At 44.3% G+C, this 21,331-nt stretch overlaps 1 protein-coding gene across 3 annotated transcripts in view; it reads left to right on the top strand.

Annotated features, from left to right (window-relative positions):
* Nucleotides 1–21,331, top strand: part of Ttc7b (tetratricopeptide repeat domain 7B) — a 215,169-nt gene that overhangs the window by 87,398 nt on the left and 106,440 nt on the right. For all 3 annotated transcript variants that reach the window (XM_052185252.1, XM_052185251.1, XM_052185250.1), the window contains exons 6-8: nt 7,241–7,319; nt 11,638–11,810; nt 20,592–20,655. In XM_052185252.1, coding sequence (XP_052041212.1) covers nt 7,241–7,319; nt 11,638–11,810; nt 20,592–20,655 — 316 coding nt within the window. The remainder of the gene's footprint in view (nt 1–7,240; nt 7,320–11,637; nt 11,811–20,591; nt 20,656–21,331) is intronic.

Consider the following 21,331-nt stretch of genomic DNA (forward strand, 5'->3'; position numbering starts at 1 on the left):
CTGTGTTTCCTGCTCCTCAGAGATTTGGAGTCTGGTAGTGTGAAGCAGAGCTTAGAGAAGGCCGAGTTGTCTGTCTGCAGCCCTCTGTCTGTCTGCAACCCTCTGTGCGCACTTTGCTCTCTTTTTACTGTGGGCTTTCTTTACATGTCTGTTGAATGGATTCCTTTATGTCCCTGTGATATGTGAGATGTACCTGGCCCACGTGATATGAACTCTTAGAAGCCACCCTCTGTGTCTGGTTTGATGTGTTCCTGTTACCTCCTGCTGCCTGGCCAGCTGACCAGTTATACACTTTACTTCTCATTTGTCATGAGGAAGCCTCCATTGGTGGAGTCATCCAAAAATGTTGTTAAGCCTACTACAGCTCTCATTAGATTGAGACGAGACATCCAGAAGCCGGGTGCGTGCACACATCCCAGTGTGCCGTGGCTGTCACACCCTCCATTGCTATATCTAGGCTGCAGCTGGCTTGCTCTGTAGAGTCCTTTGCTAATGAGGCCAAGGTTGTGGGTTTGATCCCTGGCCCCTGACTACAGAAGCCATCTGTCTTCACAAATGCATGTCACTGGATCTGAGGCGAGGAGTGTATTCAGAGGGAGACGCCAGGCTTTGCTCTGGGAAACTTGAGTGTCCTTTGGTACCAGGAAGCATGCAGTTTTCATTCCTGATCTGGAGATCTACTTCTGATGTCACACATTTTCAGAGCAGAGGATACCAAGGTTTATAGACATGAAGGAGAAGCAAGATTCTCACGCTGGGAACTAAGGGCTATTGACCTTCAGAAAATAGATGATACATTTTTGTGTTTCTGTCGTTTTAAATGTTAACAGTATCCTCATGGGGGTGGGGGTGGGGGCATCTTTCTATGGGGGAATCTGCTTTGCCTAGTCCCTGGTGGCCACAAAGATTAACAGGGAAAGGGGTTTCAGAAAGCAGGTTCCTGTTTACTCTTCTCTTTCCTGAGGGTCTCCTGGCTGGCTAGCCATCAGCTGGTGTCCTGCCAGCTCTGTGAGGCTGTTGAGACCAGGAAAAATAAGTATCAAAAAAACAAAACAAAAACAAACAACAAACAACAAACAACAACAACAACAAAACCCAGACTTTGCTCTCAAGGTGTTGAGTTTATCTGGTGAACTAGCCTGTGACGAGAGCTACTAGGAGCATTTGCAGCTGTGCTGGGAACCCCCAGGAAGCAACCCTTGTCTCTTCCAAAGGAAGTTAAGAAACACCCAAGCTAAACCTTGGCTTTGGTCCCTCGGACTCTGGATACCAAGAGAAACTTGTGGAGGAACAGGGACAGAAGGTGTTTTCTAAACTGCCTGCAGGTTTTTCCCTCCTCCCAACTTGACACCTCCCTGTCTGTGTCTCTAAAACTTGCTAGCTTTAGAATCATGGCAGGCGTGTGCTGTGGCATAGGTGGAAAGCCTGCTTGGCCTCTGTGCTACCCAGAGCAGTCTAGAGTGTTAAGCGGGTATGTTGTTGCACTGTCTGCCAACCTAAGATCAGTGAGGAGGAGGGAGCAAGAGGCAGGCAGAAAGCACTTCTTGCACGGATTCGGTCTTCTGGCTCCTGGTGGTTAAGCAGATACCTAGCCAGCTGCTGTGAGGAACTTGGGATACAGCAAAGCAGGGATGGATACCCTGTTCACTAGAGCATCCTCAGGGATGGCTGGAACCTGACAGGAAACTGCTCAATAGGAAAAGGCTCAGCTGGAGAAGCAGCCTGCGTCTCCTGCAGCTCAGCGCCTCTCGGTAGGAGAGAAACTGGACGGAGGCGAACTGCTGCTTTGCTCTGTTGTGCTGACTCATCTTTTTTTGCTTAGAAATTCTTGACCAGAGAGAAATTGAAATTGAGTTTACTCTGGAAGGCCTGGCTCCCTTCCTCACCATCCAGAGGGTCACATTGAATATCTCCTATTTGCAACCAACTTTGAGTTTTTACGGCAACTGACTTTATATTACTGTTCTGAGCCAAACTGAAAGTCAGTAGATAATTTAGGGGTTAAGAGCACAAACTGCTCTTGCAGAGGACCTGGGTTCAGTTCCCAGGACCCACATGACAGCTTACTGTTCCACAGTATCTGATGCCCTCTCCTGACCTCTATGGCACTTATATACATGCAGGCAAAACACACATATACATAATAAACACATTAACTAAATAATACTGCATGGTGAAGGAGTTCTTCTTTTTCTACCCATCTCTTAAGAAATGAAGGGATAAATAAAGAAAACATATTGAATTTGACATTTTTAGGTCATCAGAGCCTGAAAGGTTCTCAAATCCTCTCATCCATCTCAGCCTCGGTTTTCTGTTATGAGCTGATGTTGGAGCTCTGGTTCTTTTCAGAATATATCTCCCTCTTGTTAGATAGGACTCAGGAGATAATATCAAAGAGCTGTAACTGTTCAGAGTTGTAAAACAAAGTTTATGTCATTGTAAGCTTATGCTAACAATGTGGATTTGGAGCTTAGAAGTGGAAAAAAGCTGCTTCAGAGCTACAGAGGGAGATCTGTACAGAGGGAGGATCTGTACAGAGGGGGATCTGTACTGAGGGGGTCTGTACTGAGGGGATCTGTACAAAAGGGGGATCTGTACAGAGGGGGATCTGTACAGAGGGGATCTGAACAGAGGGAGATCTATATAGAGGGAGATCTGTACTGAGGGAGATCTGTACAGAGGGGGATCTGTACAGAGGGGGATCTGTACAGAGGGGATCTGTACAGAGGGAGATCTGTACAGAGGGAGGATCTGTACAGAGGGGGATCTGTACTGAGGGGATCTGTACAAAGGGAGATCTGTACTGAGGAGGATCTGTACTGAGGAGGATCTGTACAGAGGGAGAGCTGTACTGAGGAGGATCTGTACAGAGGGAGATCTGTACAGAGCGGCCCGTGGCAATGATGGAGCTTCAAGACAGAGATCTTAATATAAGAACCAAAGCATCAAGACTGTTGGGGGAAGATACTTCTAGATATTGACATGGAACATTCTGAAAAAAAAATAGCATAGGAGATAATTTTAAGGAATTGACAAGTAGGGTTGCATAAGTTTAAAGGCTTCTTTAGAGCAAAGGAAGCAATCAACAGAGCTAAGACAAACTACAGATTGGAGGGTCTATCTAGGCCAAATGAACATTAGACGGTGGACTAATAGCTAGAATACATAAAGAACTGTAAAAAATAGTGACCCCCTCCCAATCATACTGTCAGTTAATGTGCTATTGAACTGAGTAAACAGGTCTTAAAACACTGATGACCAATCAATGTTTGAGAAAGACATTGGTATCTTTAGCTATCAAGGAAATGCAAATTAAAACTTCTTTAGATTACATCTCACCTTACTGAGAATGGCTGTCATCAAGATAACAGAGGACAACAAATGCTGGTGAGGTTTATTGATTGTTGGTGAAAATCAGTGTGGAGGTCCGTGAGCAACCTAAAGACAGAACTGCCATATGACTCAGCTATCCCGTTCCTGGATATGTACCCGAAGAACTCTTAAGTCAGCAAACCAGAGATAATTCCATGTCCATGTTCATTGCTGCTATATGCACAATAGCCAAGATATGTAACCAGTCTAGATCTCCTTCAGCAGAATAATATATAATGAAAATATATAGATATACACGTGAATACATACATACGTACAGCAGAATGTATTCAGCTGTGAAGAATAGCAAGGTGACATTTGAGGGAGAGAGACTGTGCTTGTGTGTGTGTGTGTGTAAAGGGGGGGAGGGGGAGGGGGGAGAAGCAGAGATGAAAGTAGAAAGGGGATTCTGAGAGGGGAAAGAAGGGAAGCACCATTTGGCGAGGGACAGTATCAGCCAGCGGAGGATGGAGAGACCGGGAGGAGGGAAGCAGGGCAGTGAGGAGGAGGAACAATGACATCGCTTTATGAAAAAGCCATAGCGAACCCATCATTTATGTTAACTTAAACGTTAATTTAAAAAATTAAAAATAAAAAGAGGGAGGGCCAACTGCCGGAGAGCTGGAACCTTTCAGTTGTACAGACCACAGTGGGGCTGGCACTGACTAGTTGGAAATCTAGCCTGGGGGCCACAGAGAGCCCAGAGGTGAGATGCTAGAGGACAACAAAAGCAGATAGAAGGGGAAGAGAGAAGGAGTTTGACCAAGCCTGGGCCAAGGGGCATGGCCAGCTCTGCGTCGGGCTGGGCACAGGAATGGTACACGGATCGAAGGCGGTGCTGCCTGGCCAGCTGAGCACACAGCTGGTCCTCAGGACTGCAACTCTTTCTCCTGTTGGAGCTGCTCCACCCCGAGGGAACCACACCCAGCACAGGAAGCGAAGTGCTGGAGACAACCCCAGTTCTGACACCTTGCTGGAGCGCTGCTGCTTGGTCCTGGTGAAAAACCTTACCATAATGAATTCTGACATCATCGCGCCATCTCAGTCAAGGGCATTGAAATGGAATAAATGTCCTCCTGTGAGGCGTCTGTGGAAACCCTCAGAAGCAGGGGAATTCCTTGGCGTTCTGCTTATCACTTAAATCCTTAGAGTGGAAACTTTAAGCAACAGTTTGTTCTAGATATTTAATAGGCCTCAGCATTTTAGGGACAAACTAAAAGTTTAGAAATATGAAAGCAATCGTGTAAATTTTGTTCATTTTCCTCATACTGGACAATTTCATGGCATTTAGAATGGAATTCTTACAGGCTAATTACCTTTTTCTTCCTTGCTATCATGATTAAAAATTAGCTTGTTTTTTCTGTTCGATGGCAAACAGGAAGTGATTGGGTAATATGTGACTTTAAAATGTTTGTTATATACTATTTGGTGAGAATTGAAGAGCTTGGTATTTAGGGTGCTTGTGGCTATTTCTAATATTTAAAATGTGCCACCCCTTCCCTGCTGCTCTGGGATGCCACACTCATTGGCTAGCCCACAGCCTCAGGCCTGTTTCACTCTGCAGCTGCTCTGGACTCTTTGTTTATGAGCAGAATTCTTCTGAGCTGAGGAGAGCTTAATTCTGAATCCTGAACCCAGTCAGGGTTCAAGCTGGGAAGACCTGGAGACAGCTTGCACTCTTCCTCAGGAGCCTGTACCTCTTACAGATTTCCCATCATCAGGCTCAGCCTCCTACCTGAAGATTTGTGCATTCCTCCAGCAGAGGGCCTCCGTCTTGCATGGGAGAAACCACCGCCAGCCAGAAAGGGGAACTGGGTTTCTCTGAGGGCAGAACATCAGGCACAGGGCTCTTCACCTGGCTTAATGGATTTGCTTTCCAGTTTGAACCGGTTCCTAAGGAGCATCTTATTAGCTGTCGCCACTAGAGCATAGAATTTATGCTATTTGTGTGTGTGAAGTAATTTGATTATCAGTGCACAAAATAGACCATTGTTCCTTCCTCTCATGCCATTTCTGCTTTAGAGGTCATATTTTTCTTTTGTCCGAGGTGGCAGCAGCATGGCGGAAAGCTCCCAGCTTGCTCTCTTGCCAGACCGAGAGCCTGAGCAAACCCTTTCACTTCTATGTAAGCGCGACTGTGTCGGATCATTTCTGGCTAGAAAATTCTGTGCTTCCATAAGTCTATAAATAGTTCATTCTGCAAAGAGGACATGGGAGACGCCCCAAATGACCAGGTCCTATTTGTAGCCTTCCCACAGTTACAATATTTAGCTTTGATGTGCTGTTCAAGGTCTAATTTCCACAATGGCAAAGCAGTTCTTTCTGTGGTCCTCCAGGGTCTGCAGTGACGTCACCTCAAGCATGCCAGTGTTTCATGAGTTCGGAGTGCTGCCCTTTATGTACTCAGTGGGCACTTAGTTGGTGATATGGAGATAGAATCGGCTGTCACAGTCATTGCCATCCCTTTTTAGCTGTGGCTGTTTCCTCCCCTCATGTTACTCCAGAGCACTGAGCGTCAGCCCAGAGCGATGTACGTTGTTTCCCACGACCATGAATCCCATACAAATGAGTGAAGGGGCAGGTAGTTTAGACTGCATGCCCCAGGGCCTACTCCCTAATTTTTGTTCATGTCTCCAGTGGACTTTCTTAGTGCTGCTTAGAGTCCTGAGCACAGCCTTCTCTTTCTATGCCACCACAAAGCTTCTGACCTGGTAGCATCTCATCTGTGAAGGTGTGAGGGCTGGGAGAGTAGTTACATACTGAGCCAATCAGCCAGTATCTTAAAGTTCTGGACTTGTTGTTGTGAATGAGAATTCGGAGAAGCCTTCACCCCTGTGGTGCTAGCATCTTACAGAAACACATTTTTATCTCAAACTTTTGCCCGATTTAAAATGCAACCCAGATAAGAGCCAGATACTTTCCTTGATCATCTGTCACAGCCTCCGGAGGCTGGCTGACAGTCTTGCACCTGCTGACCCGTTCTATGGCTTTTTGGAAAGCTGAGATGTGTTCTAATGAGAGTGTTATAAATATCACTGAGTTCTGTCATAGATGGTGGCAGCGCTCAGTGTAAAGGAAATGGCTGGGAGGTGTTCCCAGTCAAAGAGGCCAGACCCAGTATTCTGAGAGAACAAGTATGGCCTGGATATATTGGCCAGGATGTTCTAAAGAGTGCTGTGCCGAGTGAAGTGCTTTGTTAGCCTTGTCTTTGTGGAGAATGTAGGATGATGAATGGAACGTGTTCTGATCAGACAGGAAGTCCAGGCACCAGTCAGCACACAGTGACTCACCAGAGTGCCTTTGTCCCCTGCTTCTGTTTGTCAGTTCAGGGTTGTAGGGTCCATGTGATGGACTTACAGGCAGTGATTTCTGTTTTGAAAGATGAGAGGTGGTTAAGTAAGGCTGTCTCTCCTTTTTCGTACCTTTTCTCCTTCTGCTCGTCAATTTCCAGCAAGAAGCCTTCTCTCCACTGCATGCAGTGCCTTGCTGAGTTGAGTCCCTAACTGCTCAGTGTCATCATATCCCTTTTTAATGAAAGTACAGATTCCAGTACCACTCTGGGATGCGGGACGCTGTGAGTTTGAAAATACACTCTTGTAAGGTTATCTTGCCTTTTTCTCTTCACCTCAGAACTGATTTTTAGGTTTTTATCTCCTTGAGGAAATTAGATTAGGTTTAAAACGCACACACACAAAATTATCAGTGTTAGGTCAGTTGCTCAAAGACAGACTGGTGTGTGTAGAATAATCATTTGCTTGAATTTCAGCCGACGTTTTTATATAGACAAAATGCATTGAAATCTGTGTGTAAAACACTCAATATTAATACCGTGCCAGATGGAAACCTTGTCCAATTCTGTGTTACCCAGGAACTTGACAAGAGGAGTCGGGAGATTCAGGGAGCTTCTCAGAGCTGTGGAGACGAGAACAACACAAAACCTACGAATGGTGAGTGAGTCTGACCGGAGGCTGCCAGGGCATTTGGCTTCCACGCATGTTTACGTGACATGTGTCCGCATAGACTCCGTATGTAGGTCAGTTCACCTGTGGTAAGGGTGTGTTTCAGTGTTTCAACATATTTAATATTTAGTTTTAGAACACTAATCACAAGGAAACCCCAAACTCATTAGTAGTCTATGCCCACTCTTCCATTACCCTAGTTCTTGACAGTCACCACTTAATTTCTTTTCTGTGGATTTGCCTATTTTGAGCATTTAACATAAATGGAGTTATACAGTTTAGTCTTTGTGACTGGGTCCTTTCTTTTAGCATCAATTTGTTTAGATTCTTCTTCCATATTGCCTCAGTATTTTCTTTTCGTTACCAAATAATATTCTATTTTATGAGCCTGGCACATTTTGCTCACCCAATTTCTATTCATTCGATAGGTTTTTGGGTTGCTATGACTGATGCTTCTGTGGGAACATTTGTGTGCAGGCTTTTGAGTGAGCATGTCTTCTTTATTCCTCTGTACTTAGGAGAACTACCGAGCCATATGAAAACTCTGTTTTAAATAGTTTGAGGAGATTCTGTTTCCCAAAGCAGCTACCCCAATTTACATTTCCACCAGCACTTTTAAGGACTCTGCTTTCTCCACAGCCTAACTAGCACTTGTTATCTTTGTGTTTGTAGACATCTCAGTAGGTACCTAGTGAGTCCATGGTAGGACATGCAGTGAGATCCTCAAGAACTGATTGTTTGGATAATGATATGACCACAAAACTTAAAAGAGAATTACAATGGATAGTCTTTCTCATATAAACTCTAGCATTTAATCATCAACTCCATGAAGTCCTGGTGCTCACTGTACTAATAAATGTCATATATTACAATTAATATAGCAACCCTATATAAATCTAGTTTCTTTTGTCTTTTATTAGCCATGTGTGTCCTTAATTGTTGTTGGGACATTAATGTTCATTTGGACAAGGCTGAGAGATTCATTTCATGGGAAATGCACAGAGAGTTTCATTTGGGAATCGCCAAAGTTTTAGGATATATATATATACTCCTTGAATCTATGTGGTAGCTGGAATTACCCTTGGACATTTCAACCATGAGCTAGTGTTGTTAACGTGTGTTGTTAGTGTGTTAAGAAGGGAAACATTATCCATTTTGTCATTCTGAATCAAAGTGTGCCTTTGCTCTCTGTGGGATATTCAAGTGATTTAAACCATTTCTAATATATATATATATATATATATATATATATATATATATATATATATATATATATATGTATTATAGTGTAGATATGATATATGGGGCCAGGCAGCTAAACAGAAGGCTTTTCTAGAATATGTTGTTGAACTAGATAAGTAACATTACACACACACACACACACATACACACACACACACACACACAATCAAAACTTTACCAGGCCTTTAGCATTTTATATTGGTTTACTTATTTGTCTTATATTCAGACAAAACATTTCAATTGTTTTAAGGTCCTTCAAGGCACAAGAATCTGCAATTATTATATGAAAATTTTTGCTAGATATATTTTCTCTCAAATTTACTTATTCTTAGACTCCTATAAGGTTTTTCAACTGGTCAGTGTGGATTGCTTTAAAAGTACACTGAGAAGAGCAGTGTTTCAAAATGGAGCATTTTTATTGGCCTAGAAGGAAAGAGAGAGAGAGACAGAGAATGAACGTGAATCTTCTATTAGGCCTCCTTGAATCTATGTGGTAGCTGGAATTACCCTTGGACATTTCAACCATGAGCTAGTGTTGTTAACGTGTGTTGTTAGTGTGTTAAGAAGGGAAACATTACCCACTTTGACATTCTGAATCAAAGTGTGCCTTTGCTCTCTGTGGGATATTCAAGTGATTTAAACCATTTCTAATTCATTGAGTGCCTTCCTAAAGGGGTGCCTGAGAATTATGAGGAGCTGTGGTTTGTCAATGATCTACATCCCTAACTCCATTGAGGGATGCTGAGCCAATCCATGTCCTCGTCTGCAAGATCCACCATTCATTCCCACGGAGCAGGTCTGCAGTAGGCCAAGGAATCTAGTTGATAACTATGATTCCTTCTACTTTTAGTAACAATTGCAAGATGGTAAAGCTGCTTTGTGAACTTGATTTTATGAGAGCATAGCAGAAAGGGATATAAAAGTATTTTCATAGCATTCTTCTCCTAGACTTTAGGGGAGTTTAAACAAATTTTCAAACACACACTTAAACATGAATGTTCATATAATACCATTTCTAACAGCCCAAGACTGAAAACAAGCTGAATGAATGAACAGAAGGGAGTGTGTCCATCTTGTTCAGCAATAAAAGGGTGGATGCTAATAAAAACAGAGCAACAAACATGGAGGACTCTTGTCAATTCTGTACCACACTGTAGAAGTCAACCACAGAAGACCCACGTTGTACCCATTTCTGAGGTCTTCTCAACCAGTACATCCATAAAGGCAGGAAATGCTTTGGTTGTTCTCAGGGTTTGAGACTGGCAAATGAGAAGCTGCGGCTTTAAAAGGTCTAGAGTTTCATTTGGGGTGACGAGGTATCCTGGAAGTAGATAGTTATAAGGACTCACAACCCTATGGATATACCAAATGCCATAGGATCCTGCCCTTTAAGACAGTCTCATAGTAGATGGGAGATGGGAGAAGTGAGCGGGGTTCTATATTCAGTTTTCTTTTTTAACATTTATATCACGGCCATGTAAGTGCAGGGTGGTTCTGACAGCTGAAGCTTTCAGCAGAAGCCATTAGCTCATATGAGTGCAGTGAGATCAAAATGACACAGTACTGGAGGGCCCAGGGAAGCAGCTCAGGTACTGTTTAGGTCCTAGAAATTGTGTTCTTATGAGATCTTTACAGATAACTCAGTTGGGGATGCTCTAGATGCATTTATTTTCACTGTTTTATGGACATTTAAAGGCAGTAGGTTCTACATGGGGATAATCAAGAAAATGTGCTTTTACCCACTGGTTCTCAGAAGCTACCAAGCTCATGATTTGGTTGCATTTAAGTTTCCTTGGAGAGTTTTAGGAAGTTTCATATGGATGAAGCCTAACAAAGTTCTCTTCTGAACGCCTTTCTTTTAAAACCTCGTTCTCAGGGAGCAGCAGCACTGTATCTTCCAAAAAACACGAAAGCTAATGGAAAGCCCCATTGCTTGGAGTCTTATTTTGCAGCTCTGAGTGACTGTGGATTGAATATCCTGGGATGCAGAGATTCTGTTTGAAAATGGAGGGGGTGGGAAGACAAGATGCTCACACGCACACCACACGGAGGGAGAAAGGGAAGCATTGTCAATCTTCCTTTATCAACGAGATCCTTCTTTGTATACACATCTCAGTTAGATAATGTTCTAGGCAGTGGTTGTATTGCAGAGGATTCAGAAAAGCATTTTAACCTGCACCGACTAGAAGGAAAAGGTCTGAGTATTTCTGGATTTTCACAAGGAGGAGGAAGATGCCCACCAGCTTTGAAGAAAGCTCTTTCTCATCAGAAGCTGCATTTTGCCTTCCTGCTATACAAAGCTAGCTTCTGAGCTTCTGAGCTGGGAGGTCTGGATGGACGAAAAGTAGGGCATCCCACTCCCCAAGTGCTGCATCCTGTGGTGGTGTTATGAGAGCAGGGATGCTGGTCCTGTGAGTGTCTGCAGTGTCACAGATGGCTGTGCTGAGCTATTTTTTTCCTCCTTCAGAGATATTGTCATTATAGTTGATTCCTGGCTTTTCTCCGGGTTTGAACTATAGCAAGCATCTGCTACAGGGTGACAAAAACACCTGCAGTTCACCCAAGAGCTCTTAGGAAAGGCTTAGCTACTTGTTTAGTTATTTTTGGTCTTAAACCTATTCAATGTGTATGTAGACAGGGCAGCATGGGCTAGAGAATGGCTCAGTGGTTAAGTGCAGGTACTGCTCTTGCAGAGGCCTGGAATTCAATTCTCAGCACCCACCCATGTCACATGGCTTACAACCCCTGTAATTATAGCTCCATGGGGATTAAAGCCTCCTGGCTTCACCTGCACGCATGTATACTTGCCCCCAACACACCTATTCATAATTAAAATAAACATAAATCCTTTTAAAAAAGTGTTCAAATGCCTTGGCATATTATATTTTCTTTTGCCATAAATGGGTATGATTTTCCTATAGAAGTAAACATTTAATTCTGAGTCTTTTAAAATCTGAGTATTGCAATAACTTTTCACACATAGTGAAAGCTGATAGATGATCATGATAGAGTAGATAATCGAAAACAGATTAATAATCATGCTGTTCTTCCTTTGTGTTCCCAGACAATAGCCAGGCAGTTGGCAGAAATCTTGTTACGGGGCATGTGTGAGCAGAGCTACTGGAACCCTCTGGAGGAGCCTCCTGACCAGTCACCTCTGGATGACCCTCTCCGGAAAGGAGCAAACACTAAAACCTACACACTCCCTCGCAGAGCCCGTGTCTACTCAGGAGAGAAGTATGGGACTTGATGTCCTTAGCTGGGGACCCTGAGAGGGGAAGGGAATGTGGGGATGTTTAAGGGCAGGAAGGAAGCACAGGCCGGCTTTCGCCTGTGTGAAGTCAGGCGAGCAGAGGGACCTCTCAGCACAGGTCTCCATCACGAGCAGCCACTCTCCTCAGCACTGTCTCCATCCTCAGCTGTCTGCTGCTGCGTCACTTCCTGGGACTCTCTCTGCTTCTCACAGGGGCCCCAGCCACGCAGCAGGCAGAGCCAGTGGGCATTCATTCCGATAGTAATCCCAGTAATCCCCCCATCGTTTCAAAAGTCTCGTTCTAAGGCAGACCATGTATAAGGACAACGAATAATTTGCCAGCAGTTGGGAGGAGATGTCTCTTTAGAATGTCTTTATTTTTGCAAGACTTAAATTTGGGATTTGGCTTCCTTAGAGGAAAGGGGTCAGAGGGCTACTGCCTTCTTAAGCCTGAGTCCTCCCTGTCAGGAGGATGGGGAATGGAGAGGAAGGGCTGGGAGGAGCTCATTCATTTCCACACTGCCCCTCAGAGCCCTTAGGTCCCCCTGCCTATTGCCCACAGACAAGGCCTGATGGCCTTTCCAGATTTCCACAAAGAGAAAAGGGACTTGTTGGGGGACCTCTGCAGTGTTGTCACATTGCCAGGGTGCTACGGGCAGCCGCCAGCAGCTGCTTTGGAGCACACTGTGCGATCGGCTGCCTGCCTTCTGGCTTCATATGTGGCGTCTGTAATCCCTGCTGCATCTTCTGGGAGCCCAGTTTTCCTGGGTCAGCTACTTCTTGCTCCTACGCTGACCTCGGTGTCTCTTCCCCTACGCTGACCCCGGCGTCTCTTCCCCTCACAGTCATCTTACACAGTTTGCATTTCTTAGGCAGATTTGGACAAGGAACTCCGTTCCTGGTTTTTCCTGAGACTTATCTAATTTAGTTTTTCCAGCCATGCTAAACAACTTTGCCTGAGTTACAAGCCATGCGTCCACCTCGGCCCTTGTCTGGATTCCAGAAGCACCTGCTCTGGCAGTCCCCTGACTCACCGCGAAGCCTGGACTCCCTCGGGAGGGCTATCCAGAAGCAGACTTAAGATTCAAATTTTAAGTGATTTTTATATCTTCAAAACAAAGTCTAGGTTCATTTCCCACTTTAGAAACTTCTGAATGTGCATAATTTTACCAAGTGCACAAAGGATTTCTGTCACTATCCTTCTCATCCAGTGTCACCTGGGTGGAGCTCTATCCCAGCATGACCTTACCTCAGAGACAGAAACACTCATATTTCACTGGTCTCTTTGGCGTTTCCTAAATCCTTGCCGATCCTCTGATACCACTCTGACGTCAGCTTTCCGTGGGTATGAGGAGGATTCTGGGAGGTGGCCCACACCATGTTACAAGCTTAACTTCACACAGATACACAAGATCTGTTTGATCTCTACCTGTAACTCACTGACTTAGAGTGTAGATTCAATGGCTTCCAGTAGATGCAGAGTTATGAATGCACCACAGCATCTCACTGCTGGAGAAGTAAGACGCAGGACTCGTAGCTGTCACACCTTCTCCCAGCCCCTTAAGTTCCTATGCGGTTTTGGATCCACTTGCTCATTTCTGCCAGGAATACGTTTTAAAAGCACTGGGATTTTGATAGGAATTGCCTTGAACTCACAACTTGTAAAACAACGCAAATAATACTTTTAGGCACATAACAATACAGCGTTGAATCTTCTGGTCTGTGAGCAGCAGATGGTTATTTATGTATGCTTTTAAAATCACTTCAACAATGGCTCTTAGTTTTCAGGGTTTATGGTTTGTGTTTCTTTTGTTAAACATATTCCTAATTTTTTGGTTATGTACAGGCACATTTCTTTTTTTCCTTTGCTTTGGAAGGGGGTGTGTGCTGTTTTTAGTTCGTTTGTTTGTTTGTTTGCTTGCTTGCTTGCTTACTTGTTTTTTTTTTGGTTTTTTGAGACAGGGTTTCTCTGTGTAGCCCTGGCTGTCCTGGAACTCACTCTGTAGACCAGGCTGGCCTGGAACTCAGAAATCCGCCTGTCTCTGCCTCCCAAGTGCTGGGATTAAAGGTGTGCACCACCACTGGCCGGCTTGTTTTTAGTTTTGATTGTAACGGATACAATCTAGAACATTTGGGAAGAGCGAGCCTTAACTGAGGAGTTACCCAGATGAGCCTGATCTGTGGGCACATTGACTTGACAGCTAATTTATATAGGAGGGCTCAGCCCCCTGCGGGCAGTGTCATCCCTACGCAGGCGGCCATGGCTGTGTAAGAAAGTGAGCCAAGCACAGCCACTGAGAGGAGAGTGAGCTGAGAACGCAGGCGGTGTCCCTCCATGGCTCCTGTCTCCAGGCTCCTCCCATGGGCCCGCCTTGACTTCCTTAGTGTTGGAGTGTGGCCTGGGAGTTGTAAGACGAAGTAAGTTGCTTTAGATCATGGTTTTCATCACAGCAGCAGAGAGGCAAACTAGGGCAGGGTGCTGGGGGCAGAGCCCAGAGCAGCAGTGTAGTCAGTCTGGTGCACCAGGTCCGGTTGGCCTTACCCTGCGCTCTTGGGTGTGTGGCCTTCTGCTGGAGCATGGTTAGCATACCAGGGCCCACACCCTTAAAGAAACTGTCTTTTCCCCAGCAGCTATCCTTACACATTTCTCTTACGGAAAGGGGGTAAAGCTGATGTAGACCCTCCCACATCAGTTAGTCACAATGTGGCCTCTTCTGTTCATTCTTAATTATATTTTATAACTATTCACTGCAAGAATATGGAAGAAGCCTTGGTTTTGTATTTCAGTGTTGCATATTACAACCTTGCTGGATTTGTGAATTCTCTTTTTTTGATTCTTTCGACTATTCTGTCATCTGTAAATAGATAATTTTACTTATTCCTTTCAAAGCCATATACTTTTGATTTCATTTTCTTTCTTAGATGTATGACTTCTCCATTAGTGGATAGAAGTGATAAGAGAAAGCATCCTTTTCCTTTTCCAATTGATATTAAGACACGGAAAGTAGCCAGTGCCTTCCAGATTGATTATGGTGTTTGCTGTAGGCTTTTGTAGATGCTCTACATGGGTTGAAAACAATCCCTCCTGCTCCTGGGCTGCTGTCTTTATCATGGAGTATTGAATTTTGTCTGGTGCCTTTTCTGCATTTGTTCAGTTAATTGTGGGGGTTTGTCCTTGATTGAAGGACATTTCATTCACTGATTTTTACATGTTGAACCAGCCTTGCGTTCCTGAGATAAAGTCCATTAGGTCCTAGGGTACAGTGTTTTCAAACTTGTTTGGGGTTCTGTATCTTTGTTGGAAAATTTTACATTTGCACTCTTAAAAGATATTGTCCCATGGTTTTCTTATAAATCCTTTCTCTTCTGAGGCATCTGGATAATTTTAGTCACATAAAAAGAGTTGGGGATTATTTCTTTCCCTTTTATTTTAAAAAAGAACTCGAGGATTTGGTACTAATTGTCTTGAAATATCACACAGGGTTTGCTGCAGAGCATCTGCCCAGGCGTTTCTCGTGTATGGCTTTTCTTGAAGCTCCCGTTTTCCTCGTGAATCTGTCTTCCTGGGTTATATCCTTCTATAAGGTTGGCTGTCTCGTCAGAGTTTTGAGTTTTCACCATATACCTTCCTGGTCAGCCATGTTTCTTTCTCCCATGGAGTTCAGTGTTACGCTCCGTCTCTTCTTTGGCTCTTTTCTGCTGTTGGGGGACGGGAGCAGGCTCCCTGAAAACCTGTCATTTGTTTACCTCCTTGAAGAACCAACTTTCTGTTTTATTTGTTTAATCTGTTGTGAGTCTGTCTTATGTTTCATTAATTTCCACACTAATCAACTTTCAGCCTTCTGAGTTTGTATGCCCACACCCTCTTTCTTAGTTGGTATTTTAGTAGAGACAGACACACACCAGGCTTCTGTTGTATAGTGATCCCTTACTCCCGTAGTGGGGCCGAGCGTCTAACACAGCAGTGGTGAGGCAGGCTGCCACTACCTCTAGCTAGCTCATTAGGAGCTGGTGGGCGGGGTCTGCACATGATGCTCCAACTGTATTTTGGCCAATGGCCCCAACTCTCCTTCTCTGTTCAGACTTATAGTTGAGGTTAGAACTTGTTAAACTTTTTCATTTGTAAATGCCTCACTCGAGACGTGTTTATGCAACTTTGGGGTGCATATAATTTCACCCTTTATTACAGTTGAAAGCAAATTGATATACTAATCAGATGGATGTACTAATATTTTTACATAAAGAATAAAATCTTAGTTGAATTTTTGATTCTACAGGACATAGAGCTTCTTTAGCATTTTTCAGAGTTAATCAGTATTTTGGCTTCATAATTGTCAGTTCTGAGAATGCCACTTTGTATAAATACATAGTATTAAATGGTTGAAATATGTCTGGGGCCTTCTCAAAAATTATTGAAAATTCTGTCCCAACCTCAAACCAAAATTCCTTGAGCAGGTTTATTGCTACTTAAGTTAGCAACTCAGACTATAGTTTTAAAAACAAACACTCTAGCACAACAACATAGACTAATTTTTACTTATGTGCTGAGAAATGATGGTTAAAAAACATTAAAAGTCTTTACTTGTGAAATTAAACCATTATGTTTCTAGAAGAGCATAGACCTTTGTATGTATGGTATAAAATATTTGAAATGTATGTTAACAGCATATGTGTTATGTTCAGAACAAAGTCTGCAGTAGGGTTCTTGATGCCAGGAACTTTGTGTTTGTGTTTGATTTGAATTAACTTTGGTCACTGCACTCAGAAACATTTTACTGTTGTCAGACTTTCTATAGCCCTCCAATTTAGTGTTATGAGTCTCTGAGACATACCATAGCCTAAAAAGCTGTGGTTCAGGTCTCTCGCATTCTTCTAGCTCCAGCAAACCAAAGTGACCATTCAGAGTGGTAGCCAGGTGGGCTGCCCTAAAGAGCAAGGCCCCCAAAATCTCTGCCCTCCACTGAACCCCAGTGAGAAAGGGAGGCCATACTCCTCCTCTGCCTGGTCACTTGACACTAAAAGGAAATAAGGCTGAACATCCTGTCACGAGAGGGGCATGGTGGCCTCTGCCCTTCTGGATCTTTTGTGAGGACGCCCACCTTGGCATACTTAGTTTTAGGGTGAGCTTAACTGCTGGGGTACTAAGTGGAGGAAAGGCAAGCAGTGACTGTCAGGGCGGAGAGCACTGTATATGACAGACAGCATCAGACATAGCCCAACACTCAAGCCTTCTCTGTCCCTCTCCCAGGTACCTACTGCCCGGTGATTAGTCAGCTGTGTTTGTTTTGTTTTACTTTTACTTATTGTGTGTGCAAATGTGTGTGTGCCTGCAGAGCACACCTTGAAGGAGTCTGTGCTCCCCTTCTACCATGTGGGTTCTAGGGCTCACTCTCCTGTCCTCCAGCATGGTGGCAAGTGCCTTTACCTACTCAATCATGTCCCCAACCTTTTGTCTGGTTTTGTCAAGTTGTTTGTCTGGCGTGGTGACACACCTGTAAATACTTATTCAGGAGACTGAGGTGGGAGAGTTAGACACCAGTCCCCCCACCCCGACAGCAGTATAGTGAGACTCCATTTCACAATAAAGGAGCCATTGAGTCGTCTTCAACAATGGTCAATCGTGTATTCATTTATGGAAACTCTTGTAGGATGTTCCACATGAACAATCCACACAGAATTTTCCATGTCTCAGTAGTTTATTTTCAGTGTTACATGCTATTCTGTTTTATAAATGTCAGTGTGCCAGCCTGTTCCCTTATGGCCACTGGAGCTATTTCCTGTTCTGTTTGGGACTAATAGAGGCTGTGGTACATGTCCCTCCGTATATATTCACGTGTCTTTCAGCTAGGTATATTTTTCCTTTCATCCTTGTAAAAACTGTGTTTGATGGCTTGGATACTTACATGCATATTAGACTAGAAAATTAGCACAAATGAAGCAGGAGATTTAAAATCCACCATCATGCCTGCAAGTGGCTAGTGAGAAGGTATTGAATGAGCATCCTTGAATACAGGTCTTGGGATGACCTCCCCGGTAGACAAAGGAGAAGGAGGAGGCGATCTCTGTTGGGTGATGCTTTGGGTCTGGATCTCCCAGTGGATTGTGCAGAGGTTTTGGGAAGACAAAGAACATGACACAGGTCAGGGTGACTTTTTCTGGCAGAACTCTTTGGTCTCAACACATTCCCCTTAAAGTCACTGTGCAGAGAGGCCTGCCCCCTCCCCAGGGATTCAGGGACTCTGTCCCCTCCCTAGGGATGTTGAGATGACAAGCCACATGGGACTTTCTAATTCCTCAACAGCCCCCGGACTGGCCTGACTGACCAAGTCCCTTTGCTTTGTCATAGGGGATCACTAATCCACATGAATTGACAAAGGGGGAGAGTTTCAGGGAGGCCCAGGACTCCTCAGGCTGCCCCTGGTCAAGCTGCTCTCAATGACTAATTGAAATCCACCTCCTCCTCTGGGGCCCTCAGCTGGGTCACGGAATTGAACCAGCTTCCTGTTGGTTGTTAGCTCAGTGCCACTCTTGTAGTCACACAGAGTCACAATAACTCCTCAGGGACCACTGCTTTTACACAGCCTCTTCCACCCCAGGTGACAAGAAAGCTAAGATGCAGTTGGATAGGTTGACTTGTTTTCTTGTTCTTGTTTGTTTTTGCTTGTTCTAAGAAGTATACATGGGGGGAGGGGATAGTTTTTGGGGAAAAAAAAAAGCGTACCTGCAGCCCTAGAAAAAAGGTAACTGTCAGTGCCTTGAGGGCCCTCTTTCCTTGAGTCCTACACAACTACAAGATACACTGATGAGTTCATCCAAACTGAAGAAATGGGTGTTTGCCTGAGGGTCATCCCTGGAGCTGGCGGCAGGGTTAGGTTGAGCTTGCAAACCTTCCACCCTCAGCCTCTGCCTGTGCCTGCTGGATCTTGGGAGAGTCTCATGGTCTGATGGTTCCCTTTGCCCCTTACCCTATCCTTGATACAACTCCCAGGACAGCTAGCCCTCCATCTTCTTACTCTCCAGAACTGAGGCCAGGGTACAACAGGGTCTCCCCCTGCAATACTTGGGCCTCAGAGAAGAAAATGTCACAAATGGAAGGGCCTGACAGTTTTGACTGCCCACCTGAGCTCTACCTGGGATGAGCAAAAAAGAGAAGTGACCAGAAATGGCTCCCAAGAAGGCTCAGCTGCTCTGAGGGAACATTCCAGCATGGTTTTCAGGCCTGTATCTCTGTGTCTTCCACCATTTGTCCCCAGCCCTGGAGCTTCCCAGAGCCTATCTCCATCTGTCATACAGGGAGGGCCCAGGAAGCGGAATTAGATGCAGTTAATGCGATGTTTGTTAGCAACTCTGGTAAGAAATAACACAACCTAGCATTTAAGTAGACTAGATGGCTCAAATGGAATTTGGAGATTATCCATGGACTGAACTGGCTGGTGTTAAGTCATAATTAGCCCGGCTTGGGCTTTCTCTTTTCAATTAGTCTGAACAATACAGGACTAGCTAGCCATTAGAAAAATGGTTCAGGCTGCTCGTTTATTTACAAGGTCCCCAATTGCATGTGAGTATGGCCAGGATAGCAGGGAATAATCACAAGTGTTGTGTTTGCTGAAAACCCAGGATACCAGAAGCTGACTCCCCACAGAAGTTCCGGCTCTAGGCCCAGAATCCCACTGTCCATTCCAAGGCTAGCCTCGCTGAAGCCCTGCGTGGCCCTAGAAATCCCCACAGCAGGGTTCTGCAGGAGGGTCGAGCACTGGATTGCCTATTACTTCTGGTATTCTCTGCTGTAGCAGAAAGAGAACAAGGATTTATAGTTATCTGTAAAATGTGGGGTTTTACCTTTTTATTTTATTTTTTTTTAACTTGAGGAGAGGAAATCTCAATTAAGTGATTGTTATGTTGTTCCTAGGAAGGTATAAATTCAGTCAGTTCTTATTTAGTCATCTTAAAAATAAGCAGTGATTTGTTTTTGTTTTAGCCAAGTTTATTTTTATTTATCATAAACTCCTTTTCAATTCTCAGGGGAAATGTTGTTTGGCCCAAAATTCTACTCCCAAGTCCAGCACTCTAGAGTGGGGTGGTGGTGGTGGGGTTGCTACATGGTCGCAATCATGCTTACAGAACCAAGGCCTAGGATATAGAGGGTGGGGGCTGGGATGTATTTGGGATTTTATTGTTTCCTAATCCTCAGCAACACTGATCTTAAGAGCGTTTTCTTTTTACCTAAGAATTTAGATTTAGCCAAATACCATGAGATAGATTAACAAGACAGCTCGTGCATGCTGCCCCAATCAGTATGAGCCCTGCGTTTAAGTTAAGATAGCTCACAGATTCCTTCAGTATTAGGACGGTGGCTCGGTCCCTGCAGCTGTTACCAACCTCCTATTTCATCAGAATGACAAAATAAGATGCAGTAATTAGCAGGAGTCAGGTAAGGCGAGTGACTTTGTGAAGGGCGCCCTATTGCGTCTGTGGTCATGTTGTATTGATTTCACTTTCTGCCTCTGTAATGGTACATATGTTGTTTGGGTTTTTATTGTTCTATCTCATCCGTCTGCTTGCCATTAAAATGTGTAGATGAGACGTGTTAATTCCACAGATTGCTGTTGAAATGAGCAAACTAATTCAAGTGCCCAAATTACACAGTGTTTTTCATGGAGTCTGTATAAAAATCGAGATGCTTTTAGCATTGTGCTTTACTTGTAGTGGTGTGTCTCTTGTTATTTCAAAACTGCCGTATACCAAAGTTGGTTTTCTTTATGCAGCATTTTTTGTCCTCAAGAAAATACTGAAGAGGCGCTGCTGTTACTGCTCATTAGTGAATCTATGGTAAGTGGAATGTGATTTTCATTGCTTTCTCCCCAGTCCCAAGAACCCCTTTCTTGTTGTGGGTATTCCTTCATTATGATGATTTTTGGTCTAGAGGAAAATTTCCAGAAAGAATGCCTACGCGAAGGGAAAAGTAGCACTGATTTAAAAAGAAAGCTGTCTCTGAACCCCCAGACAGCCAGCGTTTCTTAGTCACCGTGAGTTCTGCAACAGTAGAGAGGGCTCTTGGTTTATCTTCTATCTGCCAAGTATGGTTGGGTATCAGCACTCTCACGTATAAGGGACCTATGGTGAAAATCCAGGGAGAGTACACTGGGCATCGCCTCAGTGTGGGGCATGAAGACAGCGCCGAGGTAGATCACTTTTGAACATATCCACCTCTACTTTCCTGGCAGGAGCTGGATGGAACTTTCTAGTGTTCTCACCCTGCTCTCTCTACCACCTCCTGATCAGAACCCTACAAACTCTCAGGCTGTGGGAATGCTCTCTGCCACCTAGGTCTGCTTTAGTCTGGGGTGTTCTGGCCAGACCATCAGGATTCTCTGAAAGTCACTCTCAGTGTTTGGCTGGGATATTGACCTATGGTCTAAACTATGTGCTTGTTGTCTCTTGGGCTTCTGCTCTGTGTGGCACGAGGGAGCCTTGGGATACCTCAGTGAAGTAGTTAGAACTACCA

This window comes from Apodemus sylvaticus, chromosome 6 (genome assembly GCF_947179515.1).
Source record: "Apodemus sylvaticus chromosome 6, mApoSyl1.1, whole genome shotgun sequence".
Taxonomy (NCBI): domain Eukaryota; kingdom Metazoa; phylum Chordata; class Mammalia; order Rodentia; family Muridae; genus Apodemus; species Apodemus sylvaticus.